The 23,176-nt window shown below is 39.2% G+C and overlaps 2 protein-coding genes across 4 annotated transcripts; one reads left to right on the top strand and one right to left on the bottom strand.

The window, feature by feature from the left end:
- Positions 1-537: 537 nt before the first annotated feature.
- LOC111070754 (eukaryotic translation initiation factor 4E transporter) lies at positions 538-8,984 on the top strand. The gene is made up of 8 exons (XM_022361582.2): positions 538-952; positions 1,269-2,715; positions 6,489-6,618; positions 6,694-7,185; positions 7,276-7,503; positions 7,563-7,937; positions 8,020-8,304; positions 8,367-8,984. The coding sequence occupies exons 1-8, from the start codon at positions 927-929 to the stop codon at positions 8,588-8,590; spliced, it is 3,207 nt and encodes a 1,068-aa protein (XP_022217274.1). The 5' UTR covers positions 538-926; the 3' UTR covers positions 8,591-8,984.
- An 880-nt stretch (positions 8,985-9,864) lies between these two features.
- LOC111070755 (metabotropic glutamate receptor) lies at positions 9,865-18,965 on the bottom strand. Of its 3 annotated transcripts, none has more exons than XM_022361583.2 (9): positions 18,785-18,965; positions 16,127-16,952; positions 15,517-16,048; positions 14,714-14,964; positions 14,504-14,610; positions 14,295-14,420; positions 13,716-14,235; positions 13,330-13,625; positions 9,865-10,705 (listed from the first exon to the last, which is right to left on the bottom strand). In XM_022361583.2, exons 2-9 carry the CDS (start codon positions 16,830-16,832, stop codon positions 10,274-10,276), a joined length of 2,970 nt encoding a protein of 989 aa, XP_022217275.2. In that variant the 5' UTR covers positions 16,833-16,952; positions 18,785-18,965; the 3' UTR covers positions 9,865-10,273. The 3 variants fall into 3 exon arrangements, with proteins under 3 accessions (XP_022217275.2, XP_022217276.2, XP_022217277.2); XM_022361584.2 differs by having other exon boundaries at positions 18,684-18,965; XM_022361585.2 differs by lacking the exon at positions 18,785-18,965 and adding an exon at positions 18,572-18,652.
- Positions 18,966-23,176: the final 4,211 nt, after the last annotated feature.

A 23,176-nucleotide genomic window follows, 5' to 3' on the forward strand; every position in this document is an offset into this window, starting at 1 on the left:
ACCACAACCTTCCGGGCTTCAGTGTTTTCAAAACAGATATCCATTCTATTATCTCCTCCTCGTCAAAGTTATCTTCATCATCATCGTCCATGTCCAACAACATGATTAGCTTGTGCAAGAATATGTTTTGCTGCTGAATCACATTCACGACCATTGAAATGTTATTTATATTCATTTTAATTAAAGTAAACAAATTTTCACCTCACGCAATTGTGAGCAACAGCTGTTTCTCATGGATGGTGGATGGTGGATGGTGTCAATGTGAATCGGTGTTTCACATATTTCAAAAATTCCCACCGTTCCCCCAGGATGGACTCAGTGTGCAGAGAGTATTATTGCTGTTTTCTGATAAATAGTGAATCGGAGTTTCATTTCTTTTAAAATTTCCCACCATTCCTCCGAGATTGTGGACTATTATCAGGCACAACAAGTTTGCGTTTCTTTCCCATGTTCCCAAACCCAAGACAACTTAAATCCATTCCTCGCATTAAACTCGTAATTTATGATATATTAATCGATAATTTTCACGACGATCATAAAGTCCATCCATAGTTTGTCGTGATTTTCACAAAATTCAGCTAATTTAGGAGATTATTTATTTAAATTATGTGTGTTACGAATGAACATGTGTCACTGTGTGTATTTTTGTAGTCTTATTTAATTTGTAAATAATACCGTGTATTCTGTTTTGGAAAAAAAAATGTATTACATCGTATGCAGATGCTTCTAACTTATGTATATACATATGCATTTATGTATGTATATATGCATTTTTGTTCGCTGGGAGACATAAGCGTGTTTTTGTAATTAAATAGTACTATTGTGATTTTGAAATATATGCGGATAGCATTTTCAAAAACAAAAGCTTTAATTCAAATTAAATTAACCTGGAATAAATCCGGCTAAAATACTCGCCCTCGTTAAAAATGGATTTAACAAAAGATCAAGCGAGGTAAGCTTAATTATTTGACCATTACTATTCATCATAGGATTAATAAGTTCAACTTCAGGCCCACGTGTATTAAGACTAAGACTTAATGCATTTGTAAAAGACGAATTTATTTACGTCAATAAGGAATAATGAAAAATAAATATACACATGCAGACGTGTATGTATTAATGTGCACGTTTAGTGAAAGCTGTTCCCAATGTTCGTAAAACTGATAAATATTTTTACCCGTTTACAAGTTCTTGCAAATACCTGTCTAAATACCTGCATATATTTTTGTGTTTAATATAAAACTGTTTTATTACACCCTGTTTTTAAGGTACTCAAGGGCAGATTTGTTGGCCCTACGTTATGAAGGAAGTAGTCGTCAGCGCCCCCAATGTGTTAATCGAAATGAGCTGCAGACTTTAAATTTTTGGAAAGTCAACGCCAGCGCCAATGTTCCCAGCAACTATGCAAATCCAAATAAAATCAGCCTATCCCCAGAGACGGATAACTCCAGTCTGAGCAGCACCAATAATGGATTAATAAGCTCGAGGCGAGCGATGCGAAATCGGGAGCGAGCCAATAACTATTATCAGCGCTTTGCGCCCAGTGATTCCCACTCGATGTGTATCGAAGACAAGGATAAAGACACACAATCGACGCAAAGCGTTCTAGGTGGTCCATCGTTCAAATCGTCAATCATCGATCATCGGAGCATATCTTCATCGCATTTAATGCCAGCATTTGCCAAACGACGCTTTGCTGCAGTCAATTGTGGTAATGGCACGGAAAACAATGACCCGATGAACACCAATTCTGACGATATTTCAGTCGGAGAAAATATGACTGTAGGGCTAGACCATGCCTCCACTCCCACGCACAGCCAGGGTAAAGGCATGAGTTCCCCCAGCAGGAAAGGTAGTGAATGGGTGGGAGAGAGCTGTGAGAGACGTTCAAACAATGTCCAACAAGATCATGACCAATCTCTGGCATCTTCACCGACGTTTTCGACAACTCGCCAGGAAAGGCGCATTGGCAGCGGCCGACTTTTGCCCAGATCCGATAATTGGGACTACAAAGGCCAACAGCAGGCATCATCTGGCATTGAAAAGGAGAAGGAAAGATCTCAGAATGGAAGTGGAAGTATTAACCAACAAAATCCGATCCAGAATCAAAACCAGAACCAACAGCGCCCGCGGACATTTAGTGGAAGACATAGCGATCGACTTACTGAGAATATAGGAGATAGGAGGTTTCAATACGACAACAAAAGATCTGTCGACAGGCAAGGAATGAGCAGTCGCCGGTCATCAAACAAGGATTCTGGAGGTATCCAAGGTCGGGGAAAGCGCACAAACATGTACCATCAGCATGACAGGCATGAAGAACCCGAGTGGTTCAGTGCTGGCCCGACATCCCAGCTAGAGACAATAGATTTGCATGGATTCGATGATCATGAACACAACGATGAGCGCTCGGAGCTTGAAGAAAAGGCAAATCGATTTCCGTCAAAGCAAAGTCAAGCAGCTGAGCGTCCTGTGGTCGACGGTGCCTCAAGAAGCAGCAGTATATCCAGCCTAAACGTAATCGAACGGAAAACCAAGGACGACGTCAAAGACACTGGTGAAAGTGTACCCACGTTCATTCAGCCCCCACTGGAAACTACCAAACAAAACAAAAACCATCAGCAATCAGGCCGTTTACCCTGTACCTCAAACTCCGAGGGTGAATTCAACTTCGATGCCTTTCTGAACATGCACCCCCTGGACCCTACACTTATGGTAAATATCACCATATAATATAGTCGTTTTCATGTTGGCAATCTGTAAATTACATGAGTCGGCTCCTATGCAATGGAACACAGGCCCTGCATAAATATTATTCCCTCTTACAGACTACTAGCTGAACGGAGACGTTCTGCCATTTAAATTGTCAATACATATTCATTTCGAAGAGCAATTGAGTGTACGATATTTTTTTCAGTCCGGTCCGTCTTTAGCCAACATAAATGAGCTCGTAGAGCGCATGCGGTGGTCAATTTTATGCAATTTTTTTCACGGACAGAAACTTAACTAAACCTATATATTAAACGAGAAGGAACGTTGTGAGTCGCTTTTGTGGACGCGACTCTACTTTTACGTAGGCTGCCTAGCTATGGCCTAACTATAAAAACACAACTTAGGCGTCTGAAAATGGTTTTATTATTTAAAATTTTTTTTTACTATTTATTTTTTTTTAAACATTTAAACCTATTTTCACAAGACTTTTGGCACTTAGAAAAAGTATCTATAAAACAGGTTTTTTTTTTTGCTTTAAAACACTGATACCGTTGATTAATGATTTTTTTTTCGATTTATTATATATGCATTCATGATTCGTCACCTGTATAGATGTTAAACACATATTTTAAAGCACCACGATCGTATTTTTGGAAAAATTGTTTAATTTTGTGGGCTTCCACTTCTAGCACTTCTTTTTTACCACGAGGTGATCATGGAAAATCTTATTAATGGTCCTCATACTAATGCCCAAGGATACCTCAATCTCACAGTATGTGACACGACGATCTTGCTCAATCATTTCGCGCACAGCATCGATATTTTGTGGCACAAAAATGAATTTTAAACTACCTTCACAAAATTCGGCCTGCAACGAAGGACGTCCACGGTTGAATTCGCGATACCATTTTTATACCCGTACTCAAAAAAAGTTCAGGGGTATATTGCACATATTTTTGTTAAAAGTGGATGTGTGTGTAAGCCAATTCAGCTTAAAAAAGGGTCATTACTGCCCTAACTTCGAAGATTCGAATCGAACTAGGTGGACATCGAACGCCCGCTGATTGCACGCGGAATCTTTAAATTCCGGCAGCGGATTGGATATCGATTTACTAAAATTTACTTAAAAATTTTAGGGTGAGGGTTAATCACCAATTGAACATCCATTACACCACTCAACAAAATTTAACTCTTTCTTCCCGCTGTGGACCAAAATAACTTTTTCTGATAGATTTCGGGATTTTAAAATTTGTATAGTTTTTCTTAAATTTCCATCGCCCATTCTGTTAATATGAATGAAACATATAAAAATGTCTAAATTCTTTGAAAATATAAAATATAAAGAACACCAGTAGATGGTCTACGACTTAAAAGTCGTAGCCATGTTAACGGGATTGCAAGGTGGTTAAACAAAATACTGCTGCTTTCTGTGCTAATGGGATAGGGGAGTTAAAACTAAGTATTACTCAAGAAAACTCTGGCCAAAACGGGAGGAAAATACATTGGAAAATTACAACATACAAAATGCAGCTCTCGTGAAGTTTTAAGACCTTATTTTACCACCATTACACATTAAACTGGGACTACTGAACAATTTTATTCATTTTCTTACCTAAAAACTGTTTTTCCACGTCTGTCGCTGGCAGAAGTTATAGAAGGCGTTTTTGATGGCCCACAAATTCGAAAACTATACTAAAAGATGATGGATTTAAAAATATTTTATCTACGAATGAAAAAGCAGCCTGGAACTCATTCCGACTGGTGACTAGGGGACGTTAGTAATGAGCAACAAACACCAAATAGAAAATTTGTATATTCTTAAAATTGACTAAAAAGACTAAAAAGTACTGATTGTTGTATGGGTTAGGGAATGGTTTCATTGAAATATGAATAGGTAGAAGCGTCAAATGTCTAATTTGTGTGGACCTGTACTTGTGAAAAAATAAAGGTCAACATTTGACCTGAACAGGTTTCCATACCTCAGATTGGGCACAACGAAAAAAAGTAACTGTCATCAACATTTAATGCCAAAGGAAACACGTTCAGGTACAAAAAATTCGAACCCTTTTCGTTTGCTCTGTTTAGAGGTGTAAAAACATCGATGTTTGGAGATATCGATGTTTTAGTGAAATTTTAGATTATTTAATTTATTTATTTAATTATTTAATTAATTTATTTAATTTGAGATCATGAGTTCCGAAATCCATTCACAAAAAAATATATATATATATATAAGTACATTTTCCAGATTATATCTTAAAAAAAGTCTTGATTCTTGTTGAGAAATAATAATGGTCCACCACTTCCGGCTTAAGGCGTCTACGACGAACGGAAATAATTTTCCCACACTTGCTGAACATCCTCTCTGAATCGTAGGATGGGCATAGCGACATATCTCCTGGCAGGCCCTAACGACATATCTCCGCACGGAGATTTTGAAACGACATACATATCTCCTCGCGGAGTTTGGCGTCATTTCTCCGCCCAGAATTTAGCGACATATCTCCTGCTAGAAAAAGTAATAGCAGGAGAATTGTCGCCCGGAGATATGTCGTTACCCCGTTTTTGGTCGTTTTGGGCTACAGCTTTAAATGGCATCATGCCGTCTGTATTCATCTAAAAATGTAACCATTTGAGCTTGATCTTCTCTCTTTAGGTTTTTCTTTCATAGACGAAAAAAAAATAAAAAGAAAACATCGATGTTTCGCCAAAAAACATCGATGCTTATAAAAATTTAAAAAACACCGATGCATCGATAGCAGCATCGATGTTTTTCCACCTCTAGCTCTGTTCCCAATTGGCAGTTCGGCCCGCAACCTTCCAAAAATAATTTGTTGTATATATTTTCATGTTTTAGGTTTGGTTAACGAATTTTAATGCGTCTATCTAAAATGCATGTCAAGAATTTTTTTCGACTTTTCCTGAGTTTTTAAAGTAAACATTTCGAGGAAAAATACCGCAAAAAAATTATGAAATTTGAATTTGAAAGCTTAATATCTTCCAGGCGTTAAGCTGCTGCTACAGTGTCTGTGTCGGATTTATAGCTGCATTTGTCAGCTCCTCACAACTGCAAAGTTCTATGCAACCAGATATAAGATAATTAAGTTATTTAAAAAATATAAGCACTACCTCTGAAAATATTCTTAAAAAAAAAACCATAATTCTTTAAAAAATTTAAATCGCGAAATCTATCAGAAAAAGTAATTTTGGGCCACAGCGGAAATGTCGTGTTGACTAGTGTTATGGGAAAGTAAGGTTCGTGTTGGACTCGCGTTTTCGATTTAGCGTAAAAATCAGTGTGTGACAGCGCTGAATGAAATTGAGGAGAAATTCAAGCAGAAGCACCTTGTATAAATAACTAAATATAAAAATAATATACATACATATATCATTATGACATCACATTCGAAAAATTGTCCATTAGGGTATTCAAAGCGCGACGTGCACCTTATTTTGATGATTTACAAATTTACGCGCACGTATGACGCTCTTTCTCTGTATGCCTCTCTCGCAGCGTTGCTTATAAGTTAAGGGTGGGATAAGGGGCACCGCTCTTTTTCTCTCCCTTCACCGCTATCTATTTCAGCAAGAAAGACAGAAAGTAATGGTTCTCTTTGATCAGACAACACTACCGCAGCAACTCGACTCTTAGCCACTCACTCTTGCCTCAAAAGGGAAAAGTAGGCGAACGTGGGAGAAAGATATCGGGTTTATTCTTTCCAATTTATGCTATTATCATACAAATAAATATATATGTTAATTTTCAATTAACGTAGAGTAATGACGGAGATGATCAGGATGAAACGAAGGGCACGTCTCGCTTTAGCCGGTGGTTTCGACCCAAAGAAGCTGCAAATAATAATGAGCCATCGGCACTTCGGGAGCTAGGCGCACAAGAAACTCACGGTGGGTCTTCAACATTATTTGCAAATATCAGCGAGGAGGGTATCGATCACTACAACAATACGTTTCCTATTTTAGATATACCCAGTGTTAAAGACTTGGAAGCACAAATGACTAAAGTGGACCTGCGTTCCGATTACACGAACCCAATGGCCGTGGCCTATGGGGGTCAGCAAGCTCAAGTGGAAAAGCCAGTGGCCAGGGATACGGAAGCCTTCAGAAAGCTCCTGCAGCAACTGGGCTCCCAAAGCAGCCAGCATCAGATGGAAAATGAAGTTTATCATATGATAAATGCTTCGAGCTCTGCAATTCAAAATACACTTCGGCCTCATTCAATGGATCCTCAACAGAACATACTTCGGGATCACAGTCCTCAAATGAAGGAAGATAACATGGAGTCATTTCAACAACGCTTTAAGCATAATGACTGCATGCCAAAGAGGATGAATGAGCCCATGGTACAGCAGCAGCATCCGCAGCTGCAACAGCAGCAGCACCAAATCCAAGGTGTCAACACGCCTAATATATTACTGGCACAGAAGCGAATGGAAGTTCATCATTTAATTCAAAGTAAGATGCTTCATAATTTTCTTGAATACAATTTGGTTGAAATTTGGCAATTATTGTGCGATTATTTACTGGTAAACTCTCTGATTTCAGGCATTGCCCGAGGAGATGTTTCGGTTGAGTTTCTAGAAAAGGAATTGAGCAACCCCAGCACTGTGACTCACACAAAAGACGTCATTGCAACCGTTCTTCGGGAATTCTCAAATAGTAGGAGAAATTCTCTAGCCTATAAGCCAGCATATCCGATAGATATGGATCACCACAGCTTGGCCAATCTATCGTTTCATCAAGCTCATCCCCAACATCAGAACTACCCTGAGGGTATGGAATTTCTACGAGGATAAATTTCTGAATTAATAAACTTAAATTTAAACTTCCAGATCTATTCCCACAAAACTCCAGTAACCATGGGATAAGTCAAAACATTCGCCATAGCAACTCGCCCACTCCACTGGCGTTCACGCCTACGTCTGTGCTGCGGAAGATGACAGCTGATAAGGAAACGCCTTACAATCAGGCACACCAGCAATACCAAATGCACCCACAGAACACTAACACCAAGCTGCTTGGTCCAAACCCAATTGGAAACGAACCGCAGGCAATGTCCGCTCAACCTCGCATGATACTAGGTGGAGGAAACTATTCCATTAGTCCAAACAGTCCACAAATGTCTCCAAAACTGCCACAGTCTCGTAATCAGCAACCGATAAAATGGGCTCATGGTCCGGTTCAAATGGCACAAGGAAAATCATTTGGTAAATATGGTGGAGTCGTCTGTAGTTCTAGACAGTCTGCAAGCTAAGTATGCTAACTTCGGCGCACTTATTGTATTTTTAGGCCGTCCTATACTAAAGGGAAGTCTGAACACTGTCCCGCATCAACCGACTCCAGTACCGTTTGTTTCAAAAGCAGAGCTGCAACAGCATCAGAACCAGCAAAGGTTTAAACCAATGCAGCCAACGGATTCAGTTTTGAACACTGAAAATATGAATCAGAATATTCCATATTCTGACGGAATCTCGCAAATGCAACATCACCATTACCTACAACTTCAGCAGCAGTCACACCAACAACTCAGACACAGAGTAATTCACGGTGCACAGATATCATCGTCAATTCCAGGTATAAAACGGATTGTTTTCATTGTCTAACTTTTTTAACTTGCCTTATATCAATATACATAGGTGGTGTTGACATCTCGGAATCTGGAAGCGTAATCAAAAGCAATTACCACAGAGACGATCGGTTGTCATCACCAACAAATAATCAATTAGCTCAGTGGTTTTCTCCAGAGCTTCTTGCCAGAGCTTCTGCCGGAAAATTGCCACTTTTAAATATGAATCAAACCCTCAGCTTGGAAGAATTTGAACGAAGCATCCAACATTCCTCGGCCGTAGTGCACAACTAAGCGTGTGTAGCGGTAATGTAGCATAGCCCCAACTACCGAGCTGCAAAATAACGTTTACCAGCTAGCACATTCAGTTGAAGGGTTCAATCAATCAGTTTTTCTTTTATTTATATCTTATTTTTACGCATACTTATGTGTTTAGTGACATAGTGACGAGGATACATCCCGTCCCGTTACCAAAATAATTCCTTTATTCCGGTACACGTACACTGGTAACTTCATATAAATTATATAAATAAACATAAACTGTTTAAAATATTTCTTGATTGTAGTTAATCATATTGTAAAATATATTTTACTGTAAATAATATACTAAATTAATTATGTAAGACAATGAAATACTGGTTTGAACTTAAACAAAATAAACAAAGCAAGAATGGAATGGTCTTTCAAATGCACTGAAATAGACTCATTCGACGCAAAGTATTCGTTTTTAAAATGCTATACATATGTAAGTACACCGATATGCCATTGCTTTGATGTCAAAAAGAAGCAGAAATATTTAATAAGACCAGCAGAATGATATCAATGCTATGCCCCCAATGGCCAAGCTGCATGAAGGATTTTTAATAGGCGTTTTAATTGGAGCACTTGGGGTGGGTTGGGTTTTTCACAGTGGATGAATGATTTATTAGTCTCCCGTTAATTATTCCAATTTATATTATTTTATTCGTCGCGCGTCATGCGCCAGCATTCATCGATCGGTTGGGCGAGAGGGTGACTGTCTATTTCACGTGTTTGCACGTGAATGTCCCAATACGAGTGAGTATCTTTCAAACAGGATGTACGAGTATATAATACCCTCTTCAAATTTGTATGTTTTGGGAGATAAATAATCCTTAAACATACGTATAAGTATAAGCAGTAAGTGGACAAAAATCATGTACGGTGTTGTTCCGTTTTTAAATATTGACGTATGCATACGATTTTTTGTAACTTAATGTAAGCGTGCGTAGGTTTCTGATGGCTTACCGCTTTACGAAGTCTCGATATCACTGCGCACTATTACAGAATGGTACGACGTTGATCTCTAACGTAACTCTATTAGTACTTCAAAATAATTGTCTTACAATTCTTACATTTAGCAATTCTTAAAAAAGCCTTTGATTAGCCTTTAGACTTAGGCTAATGCGGATCGTGAGCCTAATTGGGTTTTAAAACAATTCAAAGCATACATATGTACATATGTAAACATCTGTGTGTTTATTCATTTAGCGAGATAGCCAAAGTCTACAAATTTATTCTTAAGAATAATTGCAGATTAATAACACTATTATACATATAATCTTATAGGATTAACATATGTATGTATATCATAATAAAACATAATCAGTTAGAATAATAATAGGTAATAGTTTTATAAAAACTTAACTAAAACGAGTTCCGAGGTAACAAGAATTTTAAATTTCATTGGTAGTTTGACTAGTTTGACTAGATGCATGGGTCTTTGACATTAGCCCACTCGTCAATGTTTGGATCGTATGATATTTCTGAAGACATGTGCACGATCACACTGATTTCTCGATGTAGCAGACTCAAAGCTATTCCAAATTTAAAATTTCCCACAGATAAAGCTGTATATTTAAATTGTTGAATTCGGCTATCGGTATTTGTATGGATATTTTAATGTATTAATCGGGGATCAAAATGAAGTCGCGAGTTCTGGATTTCAGGTTTGAAGTTTTAGTCCTTAACTCGGATACAGGATGGCTCAGTGTAGTCGCATTCTTCGGGATCTGGATCGTTATTTTTGCTGGTACTGGCATTGCCTCTGTGAACAATGTCCGCTTGACTTTGGTCCAGGTCCAAGTCCAGGCCTGGCCTTGGGCTGTTTTGCGATGGCCGGTCAGTTGAAGTCGCCGTAGTACCTGCTGTACCAGCCCCAGCCGATGGCACTGTTATTCCCGGAGCTTGTGTACGACTGTATCCGGAACTAGTTGGCGGACCCTGAGCCCCAGCTGTGGCCGATCGTCTATAGACGGTGCTGTTCATTGTCAACTTGCGCACGTTCTTGTCCGGATGGAAGACAAGGATGTATACCTTTGGTGAGTAGAGACATACCAGAGCCACTGAAGCACTAAGACTTATTGAAATGCACAACGTGGTGATTTGTATCTGAAACAATCAATGCGATGTTATAGCTTTGGTTTTTGATATAGTATTATTGGTGTTTTGGTGTCCCATGGTGTGCAAAGTACAATTACACCAACATTGATATATGTACATACATATGTAGGTACATAGAGTTAAAAAACTTGTTCAGTTTTGTCCCGCAAGGGTGGGGCATATGTATGTATATACAATTACCATCTTCTGCTAACAGACATATTGTAGTCAGTGGCGCAGCCATGAACCAAGGCCCTCGAACTGAGCCGGTCCCCCAGGCTCAGCTCCACCAAATTGAAAAATTATTTGTAGTTTTAGTTAGCCTGTTCCATACTGTATGTTTTTCATACACCTCGATCACTTTTTGTGTTTGTGCTTTGCACGGGGCAAAAATTATGTTGTCGGCCTGGATAAGTAGATTCCACATAATTCGAATTTGCAAAACAGCGTAATTAAAAAAAAAACAAAAAATCACGACTGCACAGTCAAAAAAATCATCGAAACGGAAATTAAAACCAATGTTACATGGTGTAAATGTTTCTTGAGGTTTAATATTTAGTTTTTTATTAATGTGATTTTCATTACGGCCTTACGCTGGCCGGGTATAGATCAGTAAGGTCCTGCCATTGCTTCAATAGGATTTAAGCCAATAACAACTTTCCCTGATTTTGTCCTGGTTGAAGGATGTGCAGTTGCTACAATGCATTTGACATTCCCCCATAAGATTTCGAACAAATTAATGTCCAAGTGGACATTTGGACAGGAAAAACGTCAATCTTTTCGAATGAAACTCAATTCCTAGCCATCTTGTGTGATTGTTTATGGTCATTATTGTCTCAAAATATATGAAAAAGAATGAATAGGATTGTAAAGCAGGGACCGTAATCATTATAAGCTATATTAAAAATAAAAATCACACAGTAATAATTTTGTTTAAGTTTTTAAGATAATCATTATTGATAACAATTATTTGTATTAATTATTATTAATAATTATCCATAATGATTATGTTTGAGCAACAAAAATAAAACTCAACGAGAAGGAACGTGTGAGTCACTTCTGGGGACGCGACTCTACTTATACCCGTACTCAGTCAGCATACACATTTTTGAGCTTATGATTTTTAAGAATTTAAGAATTAAAAAAAAAAAAATTTTTACGTTTTACATTTTTTTGCTACATCTGTTATCTACATCTACAATGTATATTTTACATCTAACATGTAGATTATAGATGTACCATTCATATTCTACATTTCTTCCACTAGGGGTTGTTCGCGCACTGAACGCGGCAGAGTGTGCGAGCGAGAAAGAGAATGAGTAGCGTATCTCTGGCAGGGGGTGGCAGAGGAAGCAACAAAAAATTAATTTCTTCATTCTGGTTATAATTATGATCCGATCTGATTCAGATTCGGCAATCTGGTAGACATGGGCATTCTCTACGATAATGCGTTAGTTTAGTTTTATCGTATCTTTAAAATTGTGCCTGCCAAAGATTTTCGTCCTTTGTTGGGGCGGAAGGGGGCGGGGCGAAATTTTGAAATGCACTTGTAGCAGTGTGTTATCACATGAGTCTGGAAACCAAACTAGGTTGCCCTAGCTCTTATAGCTCTTTACCACAAATTTAATATACCCCTTAACTATTTTTGAGTACGGGTATAAAAATATGAAAAAATAGCAAATTAAAAAAAATTCTTAAACTAAAAAACCAAACCATAAAAAAAAACCATAAACTGTTTAAAACTTTTAAATCCCGAAATCTATCAGAAAATGTCATTCTGGGCCACAGCGGAAATGTCGTGTCGACTTATCTATCAATTATAATTGGATCTCCAACGAAATTGATATGTACCAAAGCGCCCGCTCGATGGTGAATTTTCCCTTGAATCTGAATGTTTTAAAGCAATTTCGAAAAAAATAAAAATGAGAATTGTTCATGCTGACGCCATACCTTATAGCTCGAATTGAAGTGAGGTGATTCGAGGTGGTAATTATTCAGCGCGAACCTGTGCAATATGGGCACGTCTCCATTCACTTACATCTGCAGTTCCTCTTGCGTTAGATTAATAAAGACATTCCGATTACTTATTTCAGGCATATTATAACTCAATTGACAATTGCCTCTTCGTCTACTTCCACAAAACAAACACATACAAAATCCCTTTTCTCGCGATAGAAGGATTCCTAAGTTTTCTTTCGTAAAAACATGTTTCTGGCAAATACGAACAACTGAACAAAATTTGAGCAAAATCGGACCATCCCGTCAAAAAATCCATTTTTTTCGTGATAAAAACATCACGTATTCTTCTGGCAAATACGAATAACTAAATAGCCGTTCTCACGTGATGATGCACTACACATTTTTTCTCTCAAGTCTTATATACAAATATAGATGAACGTTTCTATACAAAAGCAGAAACTCATAGTGTATTTAAAAAAATGAAAATAATTTAATGAATAAGTGTGAAAAACCACATATATATACTTCAAGTAGAATACTAGATGTAGCAGAAAAAATTTTTCTTTTCTTACCAAATAACTTCTAACTTTTAGTTTGTTTATTTAGCCTTATTAAGATTCTCTTCTTGAGAATCATATACAACTTTGTAGGAAGGCTATAAAAATGGTACATACCTCGTAGGAGTTTCCAGTACCGAAGTAAATGGGCACAAAGGCTAGCCAGATAATGCAAGTGGTATACATGGTGAATCCAATAAACTTTGATTCGTTGAAATTTTCGGGTATTTTTCTGGTTTTAATTGCATAAACTGTGCAGATTGTAATCAAAATCATATTGTACAGCTGCGAAAATAGAAAGGACATATCCTGTATTTTGCATTTCAGTATCACCTCGGTCCTGTCTGGGTAAGAAAAGCGTGTTCCAGGCGGCTCCACCACCATCCAAATCATTGTTATCAGTACCTGAATAGCTGCACACAACACATAACATTATCGTTTTAGTTTTGTACTCGATGTGTTTAAAGATACGACTAAAAAAGATATTTATGTAGGATTCTTACCTATCAACGATGCCGTTATAACCACCTGCGACTGTGGGCTAATGTACTTGAGGCGCTGGGCTGACTTGGAAGCAGAGTGGAAAATGCGAGAAATACGATTTGTTTTTGTGAGCAGTGCGCTATAAATAATAGAAAACCCAACGCCGATACCGAACCGCTGCAGCACGCAAGAGCCAATAGTTGGCTTAGCGACCAGAGCAAAGGTGTTGCAGTAGCACACCAATATGCCGAATAGAAGAGTATAACTAAGCTCCCGACCGGATGCTCTAACCAGGGGCGTATCGTGGTTTTTGGCGAACAGAACTATGACAATGATGGTCACTGCAATTCCCAATATGGCAATGGCCATGGGAATAAGGGCGAACAGGGAATTCCATCGCATATACTGAATGTCCAAAGAAAAGCACGAAAGTTTGTCGGGGTATGGCCAGAGTCCTGGACCGCAGTCTTTGCATGTAAAGTCATCGTACACGTACTCGTATGATTCGCAGCTGTCGCATATCCAGCAACAAGTATCTCCCTGAAAATTGTATTTCTACATTTTTAAAGCCTGAGTGAATTTGTCTGAGTTGGTCATACCTGCTGTTTTTTAATCATTCCCACCTCGCATGGCAGTGAACAGGCTGATGTTGGTTGATCAGCTGCCTTATTCCATACTACAGTTTGCGAATTCAGTTGGAGACTATTGAACCATTTGCCGATAACCTGCAACGTCATATATTTTTGAATTTTTTATCATTTTGGTGGAACCGTTAGCAAGGCGCGGGGGTTTCAATGTCTATGATTACCTTATAGTGATATCCTGAAGAGTTCTCAAGACGTTGATAATTTAAAATGTCGTATCTGGCCAGTCCGTCACCTTGGCGATCAAACTTCACTTCGCTGCCAGCCAGATCTTCGGAGATGAAATGAGACAGAGACGGGGACATTGTGAATTAGTTGTGAATTACAAGAAGTATCAAATTGAACTACGCAAGTAGAAATACGAATTACTCTACCTATAAATGACACGTTCAGCAGGTAATTGTTATAAAAATCCTTTCCGTCATAGCTGGCCATTTCGGGACATGCCTGGGACTTGCTGTCAATTGGCTTCCTGTACCACACAGATTCACTGTGTTGATGCTTTTGCTGCTCTGTATTTTGATCGTTTTGAGTATTGCACCGGTCGTTGTGTAGATTATGGAGTGCATACGCAAATGCATACACTGCATCTACTACGAATTGGGTCTTTGACTCCTGCTCGTATCTGAAACGAAATTTTAAATACATTTAAACATCGTTAAAGCTCCAAAAATCACCATAAAGGAATACATATCTCGTATGTAAGACCAGTTTCTTCAAAACCATGAATCTACTGGATAGCATAACTTTGAACAGCCTAATCATTTGATTTATTTTGATTAATCAGTGCAAACTGTAGATGGGCGGACTCATGGACTTAACTTGGCATCCTGACAAAAATTATATTCAATTTTCGTATATAATTTTTTCCTAAGCGGAGATTATTCCGCTCTCTTCTGGACGTTGGCAACAACTGCTAAAAATCATAAATACTCTACACGTCTGTCACAATCGAAAAATACGTGAGTGTCTGTTTTGTCAAAATTTTGTCAAATTAGTTCAAATCGATCCAATATAAAAATGATTATGATAGAATTAGGAAAACATTTTTGCAGGCGTTTGGCCCTCTCTCTCCCCGACTCTTCTCACTGAAATTTTTGAACAAGAAATAGATTCCACATCACCGTAGCACCAATTTTGTTACTTGGGATTATTAGTCACTGGACCAAAGACTTACCCGACTTTCTCGGACAGTCGTAGGCTTTCGTCGCAAGTTTGTTTGGTCTTGGCATCGGTATGGGTCTGTATAGCGCTTGCATTTAATCCGGTCGCAACTTGTTTCAATACGCAATTGAATGTGTCCTCCCAGTACTCAGCAAACCATGGATTGCGCTTATTGGTCCTTGGTGTGAGCTGCATCATATAGCGATCGAAGTCCTCGATGATCTCCGACTGCAGCTCTACGGTAATAGCTCCCTCTGCTATTTCCTCCAAACCCTCCAGAAGCTTTTGCTGCTTTCCCCAGCCGTCACTAGCAATCCAATGAAACTGCTGCGTCAATTTGGCCCGCTTTGCTGCTTGCAGAATGCCGCGCGCATCTTCAGCGCGCGTAAAGAGCACAACACCGCGAGCGTTCGGCTTCTTCTGAAGCTTACTGATAATGGAGTCGAACACTTTGTCATCGGCAGCACTGGGCACCTTTTCGGCAGCAGCTATACACACGTGCCGCTCGGTTGCTTCCTTATGAAACGCTTCAATCCCGTACTCCCCTGTGAAATAAGAGTTAAGCACGAACGCAGTATACAATATGTATACATATCGGTTATCGGAAGAATTTTATCTCTTACCATAAGAGCCTTCTGAATGAATTGTGGATACATAGGACCAGTTAAAGTTCTTGATTATATCAACGAGGGCGACGGATTGAAAGGTATCTGGCGGTACTGTTCGAGCAAACAGATCGAAGCGTGATTTGTCTGACAGCGTTTTAGCGGTCGATGCAGGCGAGATTTGGGGAATATGAAAAAGGCGCAGCAGATTGGCAACTTGCAAGGACACTGAGCTGTAGGAGCCGCCAATTACTCCAAAAACGGGACCCGACGAGGCATTTTTTCTCAGCTGCGGGCTGGATGTGTCAGAACATTCAAAAACAGAAGTATCCAAGTTATTAAGCGACGCACGCACGAATTGCAGAGATTGGTTCAGAGCATAGGTGTCTCTGGAGCAGGTGTCCAGTATGTGAACCCCTAGGGTTATGCCGGGAAGTATGTTGGTATCATTGTTTACACGATCTATTGCATACAGCATGGCCTCAAGGCGCTGCACTCCTCTGTTGTACACTTTTGGTCCACATGGAGCACCATCGCCTTTCTCGTGAACGGGGAACAGACCGCCAAGTATAATGTCTCCCGGCAGTGAAACAGATACAGTGTCCTGGGCATGCGTACTGCTCGGCCCCTTAAGCTGCGCCACTGGACTCCAACACAATACCACTAAGACAACAAGAGTAATATTACCGGTCCGTTTGACAAATACACTCTCCGCCTGCCGCATCTTTGCAAACGCCCCTTTGCAGATTGTGTGTGTTCGTTTCCCTTTAAAAACTACGATGCACCGGAACTTTATCGTTTACCATTGCGGCTAATAAACGATCGAATTCACCCTAAGCATACGCTGAAAGTACAGAAAACAAACAATATGTACAAAATGTAGTCAAAAATACATATGTATTGCAATGCGATTTAAAATTTAAAAAAAAAACCATGAGGAACGTTGCGAGTCGCTTCTGTTGCCGCGACTCTACTTTTAAACCCGCACTTAGTTAGTATAGTTTATCAGTTTAAATATTTTCGCTTCATTTGTCATATATGTACATAATGTTTCACACCAACACGCCGTTCTAGCTCGTTAAGCGGAGAACAGGTCGTACAGTGAATGAGGCAAGGCAGAGTGTGTGGACGAGAGAGAGAATCAGTAGCGGCTGGAGCGCTGGAGAGGTTTGGGGTTAGAAACTGAAAATTAATTTCTTCATTTGGGCTGTAACAATGATCCGATCTTAACCTGATTCTGCCATCTGATAGATATGGTCATTCTCTAAGATCCTGCGTTTTTCGTTTTCTAGTATCTTCAAAATTGTGGACGCCACAGATTTTCGTCCTTTGTGAAGTCGGAAAGAAGCGTGGGACAATTTTAAAACAGACTTGATTCAGTGTGAAATCATAGGAGCATCCAAAAAAATGTATTTGCTCTAGCTCTTATAGTATCTGAGGCAGACATATATATCGACATTTATCGACATATAGGCTCGACTACTTATTGATGCTGATCAAGAATATATATACTTTATGGGGTGCATACTCGCATACATACAAATATATTCTTGATCGAAATTCTCAGAAACAGAGCCGGCACCTGATCTCTCCCAGTACATTTCATAATCGAAAATAGATTAACCATAATATATTACCCATGGATACCCATGGATAAAAGAGCTAAAGGAGGCTAAAATTTAATTTCTCAAATGGAATGGTTGGGGCAAAGTTCCAAATGGTTCAGATAATAGTATCTTTACATATACATATACATTCATGCATATACATATACATATGTACATGCAATAAAAGTATTCTTGCATCATGTGCCACTGTTAAAGTTAAGGCTTCATTTAGAGCTTGGATATTTTCCCAAGATGAGAGAGAAATGCTTGCTTTAGTATGTGAGATGAAAGAGATGAAAATCAAGAAGAGATGGATGCGAAGAGAGCCAAGAACTAAGAGACATTTTTTACACCCCAAAATATGTGCTTGTATATGTGTGAAAAGCGACCCAGGAAAAGCTTTGAATGCAAGAACTTAAAGAAGTACCAACAACACCAAGAATGGTACATTTGAGGATGGACAAGATGAGATTTGTTAGCAAAAACACCAGCACAGCACCAGCACCTACAAATACATACAAATATCCGTTAATACACATACACGATGTTAAAGGTATCAGTATGCGCAGCAAATTGGGACCTATTGTAAAATTTGTGCACTCCAAAATAAGAATGAGTATGTACATGTGCATACAAACATATGTGTGTACATATGTATATATTTTATGTATAGTTTATATTATTATTTTTTTGTATTATATTATTACACTTTAAAAAATAAAAGTTTGAAATCAATAAACTAACTCTATTGGAACGTCAATGTGTTTATATTTAATTTAGTACTTTGTGTATATAAGAGGTAATATTAAGGCTCAGCTCAAAAATATTACAAGAATTCCCCACAAAATGCATTCACCTTCTCTCAAGGGATTCACACTCCTTTTGCATATAATTAATAAAAATTGTTTTTTTATATACACATTTATGTATGTGCACATTTTTCCACCAAGCGATACGGAAAAACTCACTATTTGTATTAATTAATCGAGGCACAATTTATTAAAAAAAACTAAGCATTCACTTTTCTTGAGTTGTCCTAACCGTTAAGAGCGAACCACGAGAATCGTACCTCTGTTCTTTTCATTACCAGTAGATAAACTGATTTACACATGATAAGCCAAAACAAAATCAGTTCTTGTATGACCAGCAGCAGCAGCAGCAGCACAACAACAACCAACGAAGCAGCATCCGCAGCGGTGGTTCGTTCCAAGGAAAAGAACAACAGTAGAAGCAGCAGCCATCTCCAACCCAACACCATCACGGCCTCCTTCTAGCTGCCCATCTCTCGAAGCATTTTTCAGGAGCAAAACCACCGTCAGTGTGTCCTGAAGAGAACCCAACTCATTCTCTTCCTGATGTGGAAAATAACAGTAGTTTAAGAGACCATCGACATTGTGATTTTGCGCGCTGTGGGATTCATTCTCTTTCAAAGCTTCTGCACTTGTGCGAAAGCTCCTGGTTATGTGTATTTTGATGGCACATGAGGGTATGCATGCATTGTACGAACTGAAATCAATCCCTGTTGCATTTGTCTCAAAAGTGTCTCCTTTCGCTCCTTTCCTCCTTTCCTCCTCGCTCGTGTTGAAGCTGTACCAATAGAAATAGAAGCAGGATATATTATGCGAAATATATCTATAGAAAGACAGAGATAATCGCCTTATCTTGTGTTGAGAAACCGCACATGATCGATGGCTCAATCCAACTGTGTGTGCACTGCATATCCACAGATCTCACAGCTATAAAGGGAAGCTGCTGACCGAAATTCTCGGCCTGGATTTTGCCTTTGAGCTTAATCATAGAGATGATATTAGCGCATTGTGAACATACAGAAGATTCGCATCGTCCACAGGGTGGACACCACTGGGAATAATTCGTTTTCACCAACTGGAAGATTGTGTTGTGGAGGTGCAGCTCCTCCGTCCTCGGCTTTGTTCATATAATATATTAAGTACTGATAACACTACCCGACACCATTTCGCAGCTTCGAACCAAATAAACTTTTTATACCCGTACTCAAAAAAGAGTTAAGGGGTATATTAGATTTATGGTAAAAGTGGATGTGTGTAACGCAGAGAAGGAAACGTTTCCGACCCCATAAAGTATATACATATATTCTTGATCAGCATCATTAGCCGAGTCGATATAGCCATGTCTGTCTGTCCGACTGTCTGCCTGTCTGTCCGTCTTGTTGAGCGCCTAGATCTCAGAGACTATAAGAGCAAGGGCAACCAAATTTGGTTTCCAGACTCATGTGATATCACACTGCTACAAGTGTATTTCAAAATTTCGTCCCGCCCCCACAAAGAACGAAAATCTGTGGAAGGCACATTTTTAAAGATACGATAAAACTAAAAACGCAGTATCGTAGAGAATGCCCAGACTGCCGAATCTGAATCAGATTGGATCATAATTATAGCCAGAATGAAGAAATTAATTTTCAGTTGCTTCCCCTGCCCACTCCTGCCAGCGACAACGCTACTCATTTTCCTTCTCGCTCGCACACTCTGCTGCGTTATGTACGCGAGCGCCCGCTGGTGGAGAATATGTAGATGTAGATGTAGATAACAGATGTAGCAAAAAAAGTAAATGTAAATTTTTTTTTAATTCTATCCACTTAAATCATAAGCTCAAAAATTTATATACTGACTGAGTATAAGTATACTGGGTAAAAGTAGAGTCGCGTCCCCAGAAGCGACTTACACGTTCCTTCTCGTTTTTTGTGTATATGTGCATTAATTAGCCGTCGGTTAAAGTATTTTTTATCAAAATCTATGGAGAAACAGCTGAGCTAAAACCCTCCGAAAATCACATTTTACCGTCTGAAACGTTTCTGGCCCAACGGTTTGGGTCCTTTCATAATTTATACTCGGAATTTGAAGCTCATACATCAACAAATAACATAAAGTGGACTAGAAAATTATACCAACTTTCACAGGATTTTTGATTCGTGGTGATAGAATGGATATAACTGAAGAAATAGCGAATCAAAGTTCAAGTGCTCTAACATTTTTTCAGTTTCTTTAAATAAATAAATAATAATAATAAATAAAAAAAATTCAGTAAAAAATATTTCTACATAGAAAAAAATTCATTAAGCATTTTTAAGCCCCAAATATATCAAAAAAAGTTGGTTTGGTACGAAGCGAAAAAATAGTGTCGGGTAGTGTAACTAACATATAACTACCGCATACATATGTATAACGGAAGAACTTATCATTTTAGCAATTATTATGCCAAAAAAACGGGCTTCTGGACCATCCTGCAATGGCTGCGAGTCCACTACTATATCCGTACTCGGTCAGTATATATGTACATACATATGTGAGCTTATGATTTATGTGAAATTTTTAAATATTTTATCTGTTTACATATCTTTTTATACCCGTACTGAAAAAAGAGTTAAGGGGTATATTAGATTTGTGGTAAAAGTGGATGTGTGCAACGCAGAGAAGGAAACGTTTCCGACCCCATAAAGTATATATATTCTTGATCAGCATCAATAGCCGAGTCTATATAGCCATGTCCGTCTGTCCGTCCGTCCATCTTGATGAGCGCCTGGATCTCAGAGACTATAAGAGCTAGAGAAACCAAATTTGGTTTCCAGACTCATGTGATATCACACTGCTACAAGTGTATTTCAAAATTTCGCCCCGCCCCCTTCCGCCCACACAAAGGACGAAAATCTGTGGCAGGCACAGAATGCCCATATCTACCAGATTGCCGATTCTGAATCAGATCGGATCATAATTATAGCCAGAATGAAGAAATTAATTTTCAGTTGCTTCCCCTCCCCCTCCCGCCGACGACAGCGCAACTCATTTTCCATCTCGCTCGCACACTCTGCCGCGTTCAGTGCGCGAGCAACCCCTAGCGGGGGAGATGTAGAATCTAAATGGTACATGTACAATCTACATGTTAGATGTAGAATAGACATTGTAGATGAGATGTAGATAACAAATGTAGCAAACAAATTTAAAATGTAACATTTTTTTTTTAATTCTAAAATTCTAAAAAATCATGTTCAAAAATGTATATACTGACTGAGTACGGGTATAAGTAGAGTCGCGTCCCCAGAAGCGACTCACACGTTCCTTCTCGTTTATATCTGTCCTTTTACAGCTACATAGTAGATTTCACATTTCTTCTGCGAGCGAGAGAAAAAACGAGTAGCGCTGGAATGGGATGGGTATTCTGGTTATAACTTTAATCCGATCTGAACGATCGGCAATCTGGTAGATTTGGTCACTCTCTACAATACTGCGATTCTCGTATCTTTAATATTGTGCATGCAGATTCTCTTGTAGTAACGTGATATCGCATGAGCCTGGAAACAAAATTTTGTTGCTCTGGGATCTAGGCGCTCATCGAGATTGTCAGACAGACATGGCTATATCGGATCGGCTATTGATGCTGTTCAAGAACATATATGTATAATTTATGGGGTCGGATACGTTTCCTCCGCTAAGTTACACACATCCACTTTAACCACAAATCTAAAATACCCATCAACTCTTTGAGTACCGCTATAAAAACATTTTAGAATTGACTCCAAACATATATATTTACACATTTATTAATTAACATATTGGTTTGTTTTTTTGGTATTGGCTAATTCTCTACATCGGAGTTGAGAGCCTAGCCCGGACTGTTGGGAGAGGGCTCGTGTGAAACGTATGTATGTATGTATTTCATAGCATCGTGAGAAGATGTTGCGCATGCTTGCTACGCGTTCGGGGGACTCTCCTTTTGATCCTCCCCGTCTTCATTGGTACCGGTCGCAAGTTGAGGAGAATGCATAACTGGCACATCCTCACCTGTATTGAAGAAGCAAATTTCACTGGAACTGCTTCTGCCAGCATCAGTGCCTTCCTCATCTTTATCTTCGATCAGGTCCACAGTGTCCACATGTGGCTGTGGCAATACATCACTAAGCTCGGATTATATGTCGCAGCATGTTGGTGGAATGGAACAGCCAGAGCATCCCAATTTTTGCTTTCCCGAGGGCAAAACTGCAAAGGTAAGAATTCTACATTTCTATTATAACAAGGAGCAGATGCAGCGACCCCGCCAGCAACAACTACAGCCGTATGGTTAGGGTCGTGGTCGGAACTTTGATCGAGGAGGAGGAGGTTTCAATCGCAGGGCCAACCACGACTTCAAGGATCATGGCTCCCAATACTTTCATCCCTCCATGCTGGAGGTTCCATGGCGCAATTTAATGGACCGCTCAATGCCCGACCTATTGACAATCGAGATTTAGGCCAGGATGTCCTCCTGCCCATTGTGGCCCACTTCAGCCATCTAACAATCCATGGCAAAATACCGATTGGTCTGGGCCATCTTCCTCGGGCGTGTGCGTGCCGATTTGGTCAGGTGCAGAATCTGCACTGTAGTTCCAAAAAATGTCTGCTAGCAAAAAGTGCTATATATGTTGCTAGCGGGCGACGGTGACCAGGTTTGC

This window comes from Drosophila obscura, unplaced genomic scaffold (genome assembly GCF_018151105.1).
Source record: "Drosophila obscura isolate BZ-5 IFL unplaced genomic scaffold, ASM1815110v1 contig_187, whole genome shotgun sequence".
In the NCBI taxonomy this organism is placed as follows: domain Eukaryota; kingdom Metazoa; phylum Arthropoda; class Insecta; order Diptera; family Drosophilidae; genus Drosophila; species Drosophila obscura.